Source organism: Mitosporidium daphniae (genome assembly GCF_000760515.2).
Source record: "Mitosporidium daphniae strain UGP3 chromosome Unknown contig-14, whole genome shotgun sequence".
Classification (NCBI taxonomy): domain Eukaryota; kingdom Fungi; phylum Microsporidia; genus Mitosporidium; species Mitosporidium daphniae.
In genome coordinates, this window is record NW_013546678.1 from 55,657 (window position 1) to 69,813 (window position 14,157).

Sequence of the window (14,157 nt, forward strand, 5' to 3'; positions counted from 1 at the left end):
AGATGCAAACGAAATTTGCTTCATTTAAAAACGGCCCATGCTCAACTCAATTTTCAATTTTAGTGATAACTTTTGCCGCGTCATAAATAGCTGCGCTTGGCTGGCCACAAAATACCACAATACAAGGCGGCTCATTGGGATGCTACAAGAACGGCAAGCTGCTCAAAAGACAGCAGCCCGGTGCCCAGCTTTCTAACAGAGGATATCTCATCATCAGACGACCGTGTTAAAAAAAGCTGTGCATCAGATATAGACTCCTCCTCGATCGTAGGATCGGCAGCAAGAATGTTGTTTACCTGAAGCGTCAAAAGCAAAAGCTTACCATGATGGTGTATTTGAGGCTCGGAAATGCCGGTATCGAAAGTGGGACCAAATCCTCGGGGTAAATGCCGCCAACATCGCTAATGCTCTTGGGAAGGCGCGTGGATGAAAGAGCGGCGGCAAGCGAGTCGAAAGCTGCTTCGAAAATATTCCCTGCATCGTTGAGAACCTGATGGGGAAAAGATCGCATACGTACCATGACATCTGCATTCAAGTGCCAGTATCCAGTGGAGCTTCCCACTTGGAATTCCCGCATGGAGGCATAAGCCGATGTGAGGAGCTCTTGCAGAAGCGCACATTTTGCTGCTATTGTCTCGGGCTGGAAAATTTTGGCCGATGGTGCGCTAATGATAACACCAACACAAACTTACTAGTCTACCAGGAATTGGATCGGCGTTGGCTGTTCGCAAAATTTGGCCTGTATGGCGATCAGAATGCTTGTCCCATCAATGGTAATCGAGGCAGAGCCCGGTGTGTGTTTGAGGGTATTGACGGAAATCATGGATTGCCGCTTTTGCATCAGAGAACGCCCGTCGACGCGCACCCCCGAGACAAACCCGGACCGGTAATAGCAGATTTCTGAAAGCGAGAGGGGCAACGACATTTATTACGTGAAACTGCAATTAAAAATTAATTTTACCGGCTTTTAGTATTTATTGGGAACATGTCCGATAATGAGGTCGATATGCATGGCTTTCACGAGGACGAAGAGCCCATCATGGACGAGGAAGAAGAACCGACACACGAAAGCGAGCAAATGTTTCGCGACGAATCAAAGGAGTCTGGATTCGAAGCATCGCTGCTTGCAACAGACCCGACCGCATCTACCCATTTGATAGAGCTGCCGGCATCCACAGCCTCATCTTCCTCGTTTACCGGCTATACGACCACATTGCTTCCAATTGAAAAGCGCATAACGACCAGGTACATGACCAAGTATGAGCGAGCTCGGCTCCTCGGTACACGAGCTCTGCAGCTCAGGTGCGATCCAATCTCATTTATTCCTAGTATGAATGCACCGCCGATGGTCGAGCTTGAAGGAGAGACAGACCCGCTACAAATCGCAATGAAGGAGCTTCGAGAACGAAAGATCCCGTTTCTGATCCGGCGATACCTTCCCGACCGTTCGTACGAAGACTGGGCCGTGGACGAGCTGCTGATGGATTTTTAATACACAATGCCGATGCTCGTCTATGTGACCAAATTATTGTGTTGTAGGTCTCTTTCTCTATTAATTATTTGTTGGCCAGCTAGTTGGCATGCATCCCCTGCTCGGGAGCCATTATGTGGGGGCCGAGGCCCTTGCATAGTCTTCGTTCCAGTGTAGACGGGCCGAAAGCGAGTCAAACCATTCAATTGTCTGGGTAGAAGTTGAGTTGCTCGGTGCCGTAAGTAGAGGTAGCGGCCACGAAGAGCGGCCAATTATAATTCTATCCCCTTTCCTTAGCTCAATTCTACTGCGCCCATCAAATGAGACCTAAAATAAGGAAATCCCGCTTTACCCAGGCGCTTTCGGAGCGGCAATTTTCGGCCAGCGAGATGGAAAGTATCTCCTCCAATGGCAGAACAATTGGGCGGAACGAAAGAGAATGGGCACAGATGGGCGTGAGAAGCATTGCTTTGAGCGTGGGATGAATGATCGGGCCTCCAGCAGACATCTATGGCCGTTAGAAAGTCTCGTGTACAGAATAGGCAGTCGATCCTGTGGGCGTGGCCACTATCACACCATCGGCAGATATTATCGACAACAAACGGTAAAAAGGCTCCTCTGCGTCACACGAGGTCGCCGCTCGATTGAAAGATGCCTCTGTCATGCGAGATGCAGCATGCAACTCCAGCTTCAGTAGGCCGCCATAGGCGCCTTTATCGACCACACATTCATTAAGGACATGAAAAAGACGGGAACAATCGCCAGTTCGATAGATAATCTTGCAGCACAGGCGCATTCGCTCCGAAATAGATGGCAGGTTTAAAGGGACCTTTAAAAGCAATTCAAATGTCGACGAAAGGTCCCATAGTGTTAGGAAGCCGAGCGTACCTCGGAGGAAAATCGGTAGGATCGGTGGTATAGGCGGACCTTGGAATTGCCACGCGGCATTTAAAACTGTACCATCGCCGCCGATGGCGAGCACAAGATCCAGGTTTTGTAACTGCTCGCAACCAGGATCCCATGTCTCTAAATGAATATTGTGGCAGGACGAGGGTGCAATGCAAAACGAAGTGGGCACATACGCCACCAGAGAAGTATATGTGATGATGCTGTCGAGCTGCAAAATAAACTCTGTGCTCATTCTGATCGTTTCTGCATCGTCCTTACACATGATGAGAATGTTCATCTTGCATGCAAGAAAGCACAAATCACCAAGATTTGATGCGAACCCCAATTAGGGTTAGGAGTCTGGAAATAACCCGAAAATTTAGTTGCTGTTATTTGTAAATTAATAAACGCACAAATCTGACTTGTAATTTAATAAATTTCTACATGAGCCAGATGTCCATGGCCACAGGCAATGCTGGTGAGCAGAAGCGCTCGTCCATTCTGCAAAAGCTGCAGGAGATGCATGTGGCATCTACTGATGCAGAGATGCTCACAGAATATATCCTTGTTCTTATTGCTTCCAGAAAATCATCGCAAGAGATGACTGCAGAGCTAGCGGTATTTTTGGAGGGCGGGAACAGCGCTGCAGAAAAGCTGGTTTCGTGGCTAACACCGGCTGGGCAGTCTATGGACATGGAGCAGGGAATCTCAGATGGTGCGATTCAGAGCCGAGTAGAGGGCACTTCCAATAAGCAGCCAGGGGAATTTTCTCAAAAGGATCACTCAAACTATCACCATCGCGAACGAAATCGCAGTGATCGTAGGGAAGGCTCTCGCGAAAAGGCATATCGTCGCAGAGAATCGCCTCCGGAGCGATACAGAGGCAGATGGGATGGTCCAACAGAAAGACTTCGTTCCCGGTCCAAAAATGTCTCGTTCACTGTTTCTTTGGATAACGGCCCCTCTTCATCCTCCTCCGCCCCTTATCGTCGTTCTTCACATGCAAGACAACGCAGCCGATCTATTGATCGGCACGAAGATACACGGCGAATTCGACGAGACCAGTCCCTGCCGAAATCGAAAAAGTTTTCCGTCATCTCCGATGAAACCGCCGAAGCCGACAGTTGTTCTGCGACTCTTTTCAAGAAATCGATTCCTTGTCTCTATTATCCAAAGTGCAACCTTGGGGACGCGTGCCCCTATTCCCATGATGACTCCCTCGCCAAAAAAAGAGAGGACGGCACATCTGCCGATCCATCTGTTCAAATAAAGTCCGCAATGCCATGCAGATTTGATCATCTTTGCAAGAACGTCGCCTGTCCATATGTGCATTCATCGCCGGCGGCGCTGAGTGTTTCCACGCGAGGCCAATCTGGAGCATCTACAGAAATCTGCCGGTACTATCCGTGGTGTGGCCGCGGCGACGCCTGTGCATATGCCCACCCAGCTATTCCGACAATACCTACGCCACATCATCCCTTGACCCCTCAAAACAGACCCGCCGTGCCCTGTAGGTATGGTCCTATTTGTGCCCGAGTTGATTGCATTTTTCTGCACCCCACTTCGGATGCCCCGTCAACACCGTGCCGCTTTGGATCTGTTTGTGCTCGGCCCTTTTGCATGCAACGACACGATGATGCAATGCCCCCCTCTTCGGCTCCCCTGATTTCAATGGATACCATTGATAAGAAGCAGGCACCGTCTGGAGAGAGATTTTCTTCTGCCAGCCAAGTAACAATGACATCGCCTCCGGGCTCGCCATTTCTCTTGGCCCTCTCAGATGGCGGTGAATTATGAAATAAATAAGATGACAAGCAAACAGGGCATTTTGGCCGCTCATGTTGCTTGACATGGCCTTTGGCCGCTCATGTTGCTTGACATGGCTTTTGAGCAATTTTTTTGCCTCAAACGGACGTTTCGCAATCAAAGGGTAACGTTGGACTGCAAACGTAAACAGGGAAGCATTTATGGCATCTACAGAAACAATGTTGCTTGCGCTCAAAATACAGCCCTACTAAATGGCACTTTTTCGCTCAGGTGCCTTAATTGGTGTAAATTACTGGGGGATTGCAATACCACGCGAATTTCATGAATTAATGGCACGCATGCCGTTCGTTGTCCATTAATACGAGTGTCCTGAGAAATTGAGACAAAATACCCTCAACTTTTAATGTCGCAAAGCCTGCCGATCACTCAAAGTTGACTCGCACAAGGTAGGCGTTGCCCTCCATTCAAAACTCGCTCGCCGTCGTGGCCTGATCATCAAAATGGACTTTAAAATCCAATTGCCCTCAAGGTGATTGATTAAAATGTGGATTTCAAAAATAATTTATGAATGCAGATCAGTCGATGGCGTACCATGTCCTTATTAAGGTAGATAGCATGGCCGCTCAGCTAATAACCGTAGATCCAATGTGAAACGTATAGAGCACTGATACGATCGCATCAAAGGGATACGGAAAGGGAATTGTCCTCCATTCAAAGAACTCTCGCCAAAAATTACGAAATCGCCGAGATGCGCGAAAAGCTATCAACCCTACTTGAGAATGTAAGATCTGGCCCGACCCTATCATATAGCTGCATAAGGAGCGAAAAATAGAGGAAAAGCTAGAAAAAACTCTGCTTTCTATTTTCGCATCAGAATTGCCCACGGACCACTCGCTTCTCATCCTCGACTTTTTATTGCGAAATGGCTGCATCGAAAGTGCTATGCAATACTTCCCCTCTCTTTCAAGAGACAGTATATCGATAATATCGTCCTTTTGGGTGGCGCTGGATGAAATCGTCCACAAGGATATGGAGGCGGACCATTCGCTAACCACTGCAATTGCTTGGATCGAAAGAGCTAAAAAGGGCTCATTCAAATTGCCAGTATGAGCATCCAATTACTTACCATGCCAGGAAGGAATCGAGCTCTTGCTACGAATAGAAGAGTTTCGCAAGATCGAGGATAAGCTGCAAGCCCTGGAATATGCCCAGCTATATTTCCCAGCTCTTGGCACAGATTCGCCGATGCTGTCAACTGCGATTCGCAAAGCGATGACTTTGCTAGCCTGCCCAGAAAAACCCCCAAGTGAAACCCAAACACGTGAAAAGTGGAAGGTCCTCGGCGCTCTTTTCAAGGCAGCTGCCTGTCAGTGCTTCGGGACACTGCCATTGAGATCGATCCTACAGATATATTTAGAAGCGGGCCTGGCCATCCTAAAGACGCCTCAATGCCGGCCAGATGCTGCTGTTAAGCGCTGCCCATTATGTACAGAACCAGATCTATTCAAGTTGGCCGATTGTCTCCCTTTGAGCAGAAACGACTCGTCACAAGTCATTTGCCGTATCTCCGGAGAAATAATCTCTGGTGGCGGCCTCTCCAATGCAATTGCCCTCCCAAACGGGCAGGTTTTCTCCGAAAGGGCAATCGGAGTGCCAGATGCTGATGGGTTTATTACCTGTCCGCTGACGGGGGAAAAATTTAATCGAGACCGCATTCAAAAGATCTATTTTTTGTAACGTTTACAAAGTTCATAAGCAACTCTGCTCCCTTGTAATGCACTTGGCACAAATAAAAGGCTTCTAGTAATGCGACCATAAGTCCACTAATGCGGCGGGTCTAAAAATATCAGCTTCGAGAAAGTTTTTCGTCATATTTTCGGTTCAGTGCATCTAGCACTGTGCGCAAGGCACCAGTAATCACGGGCATGTTAGAAAATTCTTCTGGAAGCAGCAGTTTCCAGCCGGTGTACCTAGTGATAAATAAACCCAACAAACCATCCAAAAATATCATCGGCAGCCGATGTTCTCAAGTCTTCCACAGTGCAAGAGCGCATCCATGCTGCTGCATATGAAGAAAGAAGGGGGAAAAGACCATTTGCAAGTACGCCTGCCATCAGATCCAACGAAACAACATCAGAAGCCTCAATCACCGTCTCGAGTGCATCGAGCTCCTGCTCTTCCGGGTCAATCTTGAGGTTCTTCAATAGGAAGCTTGAGAGTCTTTCTGCAAGAAAATGCTCTGCACTGGCCGGAATACGACCAATCCCTCGCAATACAGTAAGGATCTCTTCAAGCTGTTTTGCAGAGTCAAAAGGAGAGGAAAGAAGACACTCACAAAGACAAATCAACGTCTTTTCACTGTTCAGGAATGGAAGCCAGGGCTGCACAACCTCATCAATAAAATCTGAGCCAACCTCCTTCAATTGTGGAATCACAACCGTTTCCATGATATTTTCTACAATCTCCCAGGGAAGCACCTCAAGCCACCAAACAATGGGGCTATGGACTTCTCGAAGGCTGGCAGACCTAATATAAATTTTAATTGCAGGCAACAGCAGTCCCAAGATAAAATATTGCGAAATAAATGGACCTGAGATGCGATCGCCAATCACATTTTCCATCTGCAAGTATACTGGCAGAAGTTTCCGTGTAAAGACGGCTGGAAAATATATATTTGTTTCCATCAACGATCCCTTCCGGTGCAATGGGATCAGCAGTGAACTGAGGATGTTGTTAGTCGCAGACAAAACTGAGGCTGCCTTGCTTTCTGCATCATTGATGGCCCTGTGTAGCTCTCCGGAAACTTTATCTTCTAGTTTGGAGGTGATGGTGGCACGGCTTTTTTCTTCCATTTGGATGTAGAAAAGCTTTACTTTTTCAATAATGTGGGATTGGAAAATTTCTTGTAACCATATATGTGGTTCGTCCAGCTTTTCAGAAAGCTTTTGTTTGATCATAGAAATTGCAGACGAAAGAGAGCGTGTTAACTCATCCAATGCCTCGTAAATTGGGACTTGTATTTCAATCGAATCTCGTTCGGTTTTCATTAAAAACAACCATCTTTCCTCCACTTCTAGGACTTTTTTCAGGCCTGAATCTGAAGAGGAAACCACATGCTCCATACCAACCGGCGGCATCATCATTTCTCGCGCATCCCCCAAGATAGATGAGAGAGGCTCTACCTTTGTTTGAATCAGATCAACTTTCTTTTTCTGAATTCTAGCATGCTCTTTTAGCGATTGGGGGTTCTTTTTATGCTGTAAAGAGCCGTCTAGGGAGGAGGAAGCTTTTCCCAGATCAATGGAAGCGTTAGTTTCTTCCTTATAATATCCGAGGCCTGCCTGCTTTGGTCTTAAATCTCCATGGGACAAAGGAACAGCAATGCCGTGCTTTTTTCCAACTCCTTCACCCTGGGAAAAGCCCATTTGCTTTAACAGTTTATATCCCATTCCATAGGATGAGGCCAAGTTATTGGGGGGGTCAGAAGACATTGACACTTGAAAGTTTTAAAATTAAAAAGATAGAACCTACAGCACGCAGTATTCCCATGCGGTCACCCATCATAGTACTGACTGCGCCAGCACTGGCTTGACTTCGGGGATCGGACGAGACCCGGTGTTTTCCAGTGTGTATGGCCGTAGATATTGGACCGGCAAAATAATCTAATATATATTTATATTACAATTATTACAAACAGAACCAAGTAATCGAATGCGATACAAGATTGTCCAATTTCAATTTATTATGAAAGATCCTTTTTACGCCATAAAATTTCTAGCAATTTAATATTGATGCAAGGTGACTGATGGCTTCAATCATTTCTTCAGCAAATAAATAAAGAGCTAGCACGTCAACAGCAGATAAATCCTGTGAATTGATTTAACACATGGAACTGAGGACATCCGCCATTTCCTCTGAAAAGATAGAAAAGTCGTTGTCAGAAAGCACAAGATTGTAGTTTAAATCATTCTCATACATTGGAGATGCGGGGATAAGAACCTTTGGCATTCCTTGTCGAGGTGTGGATTCTACACTATCTTGAGGCTGGAGAGCATCTGACACAAAGGGCATCGAATCAAGCTCTTGCAGCCGATTATTACTGTGAGAGCCGCTCAAAAACCTCTTGATCCCTCTACGAGGGAGATCTTCCTGGGATAAAGGTAAATGATTTGCATGGGTGTGTCTCTTATTTGATGACAAGGACTGCGTGAGACGACTTATCTCTGCCTTGGCGTCCTCCAATCGAGCATTCATGGAGGCCGAGCGAGAAAGTTCTTCTTGAAGACTCAGATTTAGCGATTGGACGTACTGGAGCTTTGACTTTAAAGCAATATGGGACTCGTTATTTTCCAAAGAGGAGATTTTAGTTTTCAGCTCCCTGATTTCCGATTCCCTTTTTTGCAGAATTTGGAAGGTGTTCATTAATAATTTTGTGGTGTTCTCTCTTGTCCGCAGACGAGATTCGAGATTACAGACGATAGTTTTGAGCTTCTCGTTCTCAACCAACAGTTCATCTTGATTATGTGCCCGCTTTAAGCAGCTTGAACAATCAACCTTAATGTTCGGAGGGTTCAAACAAGCATCCATAAATAACAAAAAAAGCAAAGTCAAAAGTAATTTCTAGACCAGTTAATTTGAAATTTATTTAAAAAATTGCTAAAATTATGTGACGACCCGATAGATGGGGCTGGCGCGGTGTTTGCCATCACATAGTCATTAATCGATTACTCTACTTGGACGATGAAAGAAATACTGATATGCAGCTGGATTTGTGAGATCACAGGTGATCTTCATACGTGCATCTTGGATTATAATGAGAGCCTTCACGGAAAGCATATATGTTTCAATCAGGTGGGGGCTAGCCAGTCTAAATATAACGGTTTCTCCGCCTTTATCGGAGCGGTCTTGAGAGGCCCCAAATCTAAGGATAACTTCTGGTTGGTTTTCGTTGTTTGCAATGACGTTGATTGTGTAATTCATCGGAGGATCTGCCGAAATAAATCAAATTAATTACCTGGCGGATCCCTGACAAGACGCACGGTGCGATATATCTTTTGGAGGGGAATGTTAAAATCTAAGGGTTACAGGGAACAGCAGGGCATACTGGAGCGGTAATTGCTGATTTCCGAATTTCCGGTTCTGGAATCAAGCCCAGAAAAGGTCTCCAAATTGCGAATATATTTTATCTTGCGAAGGTTTTCAATGATCGAGTAGTGTCCAAATCTATGCATCAGAGGATGAAATTTACAGCGAGACGGTCGGTAAGCCAAATAGCCGTTGATCTAAGGCAGATGTGGATTGGTGGCCTTGGTCAAATTGGGATAATAGCCCATTTGAATTTTCCGACAAAACCGAGTCCGAAATTGATTTGGAGAGTGCTGAGCCTGATGTTAAAAGAGCTCCAGTGCTCTTCTGATTGGCTTCATATTGTCGAAACTTCTTAGCACGTACAGATGGTTCATCTCTGAGGATCTTGTATTTTCCTCCTTGTAATCTGATAAAGTTGATGATTTGAAAGACGCCCGGGGATGGATCAAGGCAAAGGGTCAATGAGGTAGTGTTCTATCAATAAGATGGGAAACCAAAAAGCGAAAAAAGAACACGCATATATGCGAGAAAAATCAATCGAAATGAGATAATAAGCGGTACCCTTATGCCCTTTTCTAGCTCAATATACTGTTCATCTGACCAAAGACCTTCTCCCAACGTTGAATCCAAATACATCTGGATATCTGCAGCAATGGAAGCCTCATTTGGCCTTAACAATACTCGATGTATTTCCGGGTGGTCTGAGAGGAGAGATTTTCCACCGCTGCAAAATGGCGCTTGGCTGGCTCCATTTGACAGCAAAGACGCCATTCGATAATCGTGGATTTCTATTACAATCGATCCATCATAAAATGGAACTTGCCTGTCTCTGATAATTGGAAGCAGGGAGGGATGAAGGTGACCATTATCAATCCACTCTAAAAATTCCTAAAATAAGAAAGCCACAGCACCTGGCTTTCGTAACTTGAAAGCAATAGGGGCGCCTCGCATCCATCAATTAAAATGGCAAAGGGATACAATCGCAATACAAAGGCCGGGAAAATATCCTTGAACTTATCAAGAAAGTGAAAATGCCCATGAGAAAATTTCTTATCAAATAAAAAAGAAAATACGGGTTACTATGCTTATAGTCTTTGAATCGATGTTCAATAAATCTGCTTTTAAGAGGTAGCTTATTGGGTAAGATATGCTTCTCCTACAAGATAATCAAAATACACCTGCATACAAGTTGAGGAGTTGCATTCGAGGTTTCAACGAAATGCGGTGGAATATCTTTGCGCTTTTTGATAAGGTCAGGATACATCGCGTTAAGAGCATCAATGGCATACATCACATTTGGGGTTGAGTGATCGATAACGGGAACTTGTTGTTTCAAAATATCGTCATCGTCAAATTCCTCAGTATTGTCAATGAGCTGGTTAAAAGAACACTGCGAAAACGATGATATTTGCTGAGAGGGGATTTGGGAACGTAAATATCGATGAAGAAGGCGCTTTGAATGTGGCTTTTTTGTTGAAGATGCCATGGTAGCGCCCCTAAAATGTTTACAAATGGGCTCACATTACAAATTGGACTCGAAATTTCTATTTAAAAAATGGAGAACCTGGGAATCGAACCCAGTGCCTAACGCATGCGAAGCGCTCGCTCTACCATTTGAGCTAGTTCCCCAATTAGAATTCTCGACACAAGGAATATAAAATTTATATGCTAGTAATTGATAATTTGATTATTTTCAAATCCGATTTCTGTTGCCCAACTAATTTATATTGATTATGGAGGAGATCATTCTTGGAATTAATTACCAAGTAGATCAAGGTATGGTTTAGTGGTCTGATGTTTTAGATAAATGTACGCAATTTCTCGAAAGATTTTCTTATGAGGAAATTCCATCTTCTTTTGTTCCAAATGAAAATCAAAGTGAAAATGACAATTCTGAATCTTTGAAAAACGGTAGCGTAAAATATAAATACCTTGAATGGATTGTAAGAGGATTTTGGAGTTACCTTAGAATGAAATTGCCATGGGATCTCGTACTACGATATCGATATATCTTGATGACATATTATCTGTACGTCGTTATTATGTTGTAATTTTTTAGATGGAAGAGTTGGGCACTGATTTTGCTACGAGGATCCAGAAAAACACCTATAGATATATTGAGCTTTTTATGAAGTCCATTGATATGCTTCTTCCGCTTTCAAATCCACATGTACGTCGTTATGGTTGCTAATTCTGGTTCAGGATATGGCAATTTCCTCGGATCCGGCAGTTGCAATGCTCGGTCATCGGCTTTTGAGATTACAAGCAAAGGAATCGGCCCCTTTGTCGCTTCTCTCATTTCCTGCACCTGCTCAGCAGGAAGGCGAGCTAAACATCCTATCCACGCCGCAAAAGCTGCCCATCCCGCCCTCGCTAATGCGCAGATAGTAAGCAACGAAAGATCTTTTTTAGCGTTGTCAATATAATCCCAGCCTCCAGTGTCAAGGCAATCTCTGTGCGTCAAGTCAAGTCAATACACCTTGGCTCTCTTGTCCGTCTGCGCGGCGTTGTTGTCCGAATTACGGAGGTCAAACCCCTGATGAACGTTTGCACGTTTCTTTGCGACCGATGTGGCTTTGAAATTTATCAAGAAGTTTGAGCCATCTTTCATTTCGTAGGTTACTTCAAACATTTTCACTCCGCTGGTTGAATGTCCTTCACAAGCTTGTAAGCTCAATAACACTCGAGGGGAATTATTTATGGAATCGCGTGGATCCAAGTTTTTGAAGTTTCAGGAGCTCAAGCTGCAGGAAATGGTGTCACATGGCGATCAAAATTAACCTTTAGACTGACCAAGTTCCGATTGGACACATTCCTCGATCGATAAGCGTATACCTATATGAGGATCTCACCAGGGTCGCTAGTCCTGGTGACGAGGTCATTTTGACTGGCATTTTCCTTCCTCGTGCATATACCGGATATCAGGCAATACGTGCAGGTTTGCTGACAGACACTTTTGTGCATGCAATGAGTGTCGAGCTCATGATTAAGAAATACAGCCAATTGGTTTTGGACCCAAAAGTGCTGGTACAAGTTGTGGCCTTGAGTAAAGAGCCCAATGTGTATTCTAAACTGGCTCGATCAATTGCACCAGAAATCTACGGGCATGAGGATGTCAAAAAGGCGCTTCTTCTAATGATGGCTGGCGGTGTCACAAAAGAAACCGCAGACGGATTGCGGATCAGAGGTAACGTTCATTTGAGGGTTCGATAATCTTAGGGGATATGAACATATGTTTAATGGGCGATCCTGGGGTTGCCAAATCCCAGCTGCTGAAATACATTTCTCGCATTGCTCCCAGAGGGGTTTACACTACTGGAAAAGGTAGTAGTGGCGTTGGATTAACCGCTGCCGTGGTGAAGGATCCGCTTACCAACGAGATGGTGTTGGGTAAGTTTGAAACAGCGTCTCTAATAACCAATAGAGGGCGGTGCCTTAGTGCTCGCCGACAACGGCATATGTTGCATCGATGAATTTGACAAGATGGAGGAGTCTGACAGGACTGCAATCCACGAAGTAATGGAGCAACAAACAATTTCCATCTCAAAAGCCGGCATCACCACAACATTAAATGCCAGAACTTGTATTCTTGCTGCAGCAAATCCGCTCCATGGACGTTACAATATACGTCGGTCGCCAAACGAGAATATAAACCTTCCATATGCGCTTCTTTCTCGCTTCGATATTCTGTTCTTGCTCCTGGACCGTCCAAACGTTGAAGAGGATGCTCGGCTAGCCAGCCATATTTTGAATGTCCACAGGACCGGATCCGTTTCATGCAATGAGGAAGGGGTGGATCCGTCCACCTTTTTCGTATCTCCAGACGTTCTAAGGTATTATTCTTTTGGTCTTTTCTTCAGACAATATATCGCCTATGCCCGTCGGTTTAATCCAGTGCTTCCAAAATCGCTTGTAGAATATTTGACAGGAGTCTACGTCAGTCTAAGGACAACCGATGCAATGGGAAAGGATTTCTACACCACCCCAAGGACGCTTACTGGCGTTATTCGCATGTCACAAGCATTGGTGGATTTTCTGTTGTAACAATTAGGCCCGTCTTCGCTTTAGCACAGAGATAGCCCAGGCCGATATTGACGAGGCCCTTCGTATATTGGACTCTTCACGTTCCTCCATCTATCTGACCGAATCTCAATCGATAGGGTACTTTTTTTATATAATGGTAGACAACGTTATCCTGCCGATCCAATATCCAAGATCTATGCTATCATTCGCGATTTGGCCAAGGCCATCCAGACAGAATACAATTCAGGGGCACCCATCCAGCTCCCCATCGATATCATAAGAGAGTCAATTCAATCGGCTGGATATTCGGAGACCCAGTTGCAGAGCTGTCTGAGTATGTTTGATCGGGCCTCGGTCTGGTCTCTTTCGGAAAACGGCCAACGGCTTGTGATTTTGAACTAGCCCATAAATAATCAGAACACGCCAAATTTTACAAATCCAATGCCAACATTAGTGCACTTCCGAGCATTTTACCAAAAAGTTTATTTAAATTTCGCTGTTTAACCAAAATTTGGGTCTTCACGTGGTGTTACCAGAGACCGTTGTTTTCAAAAATGGAGAAGACAAAAGATTCTTAATCCTCTCCGAGATAACCGTTTTTATTTGGTTGCGTTCATCTGTCGCCCTTCCGAATAGGGATGAATTCTCTTGTGCTCTTCGAAGTAGATACGGCAACACTTCTTCTACAGTACCCACAGGCACATATTTATAAGGAATTGCCAAATCGGAATTTGCAATAGAAAATGTTAAATGATCGGCCATTCCAAGGAGCTGGCCAATCATTACTTTATTTCCTTGGGCTTCTGGATCAACCTGGGAAAGAATTTTTTCAATGCTCTCGACATTGTGGGTTGCAAAAAAGGCCGCCGTGCTTTCGCCATTATTTTGAATAGCATTCAAAAGCAGGTCGATGGCCGATC

The 14,157-nt window shown here is 44.9% G+C and overlaps 9 protein-coding genes across 9 annotated transcripts, besides 4 other annotated features; 4 read left to right on the forward strand and 5 right to left on the reverse strand.

The window, feature by feature from the left end:
* Positions 1-131: 131 nt before the first annotated feature.
* DI09_14p260 (exosome complex component Rrp42) lies at positions 132-577 on the reverse strand (the record flags this gene model as incomplete). The annotated part of the gene is made up of 2 exons (XM_013383616.1): positions 132-296; positions 371-577. 2 exons carry the CDS (start codon positions 575-577, stop codon positions 132-134), a joined length of 372 nt encoding a protein of 123 aa, XP_013239070.1.
* A 408-nt stretch (positions 578-985) lies between these two features.
* Positions 986-1,492, forward strand: DI09_14p270 (putative subunit of RNA polymerase; the record flags this gene model as incomplete). The annotated part of the gene is made up of 1 exon (XM_013383617.1): positions 986-1,492. One exon carries the CDS (start codon positions 986-988, stop codon positions 1,490-1,492), a length of 507 nt encoding a protein of 168 aa, XP_013239071.1.
* Positions 1,493-1,603: 111 nt separating this feature from the next.
* Positions 1,604-1,979, reverse strand: DI09_14p280 (NAD+ kinase family protein; the record flags this gene model as incomplete). The annotated part of the gene is made up of 2 exons (XM_013383618.1): positions 1,604-1,798; positions 1,824-1,979. 2 exons carry the CDS (start codon positions 1,977-1,979, stop codon positions 1,604-1,606), a joined length of 351 nt encoding a protein of 116 aa, XP_013239072.1.
* A 9-nt stretch (positions 1,980-1,988) lies between these two features.
* Positions 1,989-2,657, reverse strand: DI09_14p290 (ATP-NAD kinase; the record flags this gene model as incomplete). Its single annotated transcript, XM_013383619.1, has 1 exon — positions 1,989-2,657. The coding sequence occupies one exon, from the start codon at positions 2,655-2,657 to the stop codon at positions 1,989-1,991; it is 669 nt and encodes a 222-aa protein (XP_013239073.1).
* A 146-nt stretch (positions 2,658-2,803) lies between these two features.
* DI09_14p300 (uncharacterized protein) lies at positions 2,804-4,156 on the forward strand (the record flags this gene model as incomplete). Its single annotated transcript, XM_013383620.1, has 1 exon — positions 2,804-4,156. The coding sequence occupies one exon, from the start codon at positions 2,804-2,806 to the stop codon at positions 4,154-4,156; it is 1,353 nt and encodes a 450-aa protein (XP_013239074.1).
* An 892-nt stretch (positions 4,157-5,048) lies between these two features.
* DI09_14p310 (uncharacterized protein) lies at positions 5,049-5,863 on the forward strand (the record flags this gene model as incomplete). Its single annotated transcript, XM_013383621.1, has 2 exons — positions 5,049-5,099; positions 5,261-5,863. 2 exons carry the CDS (start codon positions 5,049-5,051, stop codon positions 5,861-5,863), a joined length of 654 nt encoding a protein of 217 aa, XP_013239075.1.
* Positions 5,864-6,096: 233 nt separating this feature from the next.
* Positions 6,097-7,308: a sequence feature (Protein overlapping with rRNA (DI09_14p320, KGG52649.1) was converted to a misc_feature.).
* Positions 7,309-7,329: 21 nt separating this feature from the next.
* Positions 7,330-7,622: a sequence feature (Protein overlapping with rRNA (DI09_14p320, KGG52649.1) was converted to a misc_feature.).
* Positions 7,623-7,653: 31 nt separating this feature from the next.
* Positions 7,654-7,788: a sequence feature (Protein overlapping with rRNA (DI09_14p320, KGG52649.1) was converted to a misc_feature.).
* Positions 7,789-8,019: 231 nt separating this feature from the next.
* Positions 8,020-8,197: a sequence feature (Protein overlapping with rRNA (DI09_14p320, KGG52649.1) was converted to a misc_feature.).
* A 1,173-nt stretch (positions 8,198-9,370) lies between these two features.
* Positions 9,371-10,700, reverse strand: DI09_14p330 (Fam48A protein; the record flags this gene model as incomplete). The annotated part of the gene is made up of 3 exons (XM_013383623.1): positions 9,371-9,688; positions 9,776-10,102; positions 10,401-10,700. The coding sequence occupies 3 exons, from the start codon at positions 10,698-10,700 to the stop codon at positions 9,371-9,373; spliced, it is 945 nt and encodes a 314-aa protein (XP_013239077.1).
* Positions 10,701-11,382: 682 nt separating this feature from the next.
* Positions 11,383-13,639, forward strand: DI09_14p340 (DNA replication licensing factor Mcm7; the record flags this gene model as incomplete). Its single annotated transcript, XM_013383624.1, has 5 exons — positions 11,383-11,601; positions 12,002-12,418; positions 12,484-12,604; positions 12,654-13,254; positions 13,399-13,639. The coding sequence occupies 5 exons, from the start codon at positions 11,383-11,385 to the stop codon at positions 13,637-13,639; spliced, it is 1,599 nt and encodes a 532-aa protein (XP_013239078.1).
* A 117-nt stretch (positions 13,640-13,756) lies between these two features.
* Positions 13,757-14,020, reverse strand: DI09_14p350 (uncharacterized protein; the record flags this gene model as incomplete). The annotated part of the gene is made up of 1 exon (XM_013383625.1): positions 13,757-14,020. One exon carries the CDS (start codon positions 14,018-14,020, stop codon positions 13,757-13,759), a length of 264 nt encoding a protein of 87 aa, XP_013239079.1.
* Between the last annotated feature and the right edge of the window lie 137 nt (positions 14,021-14,157).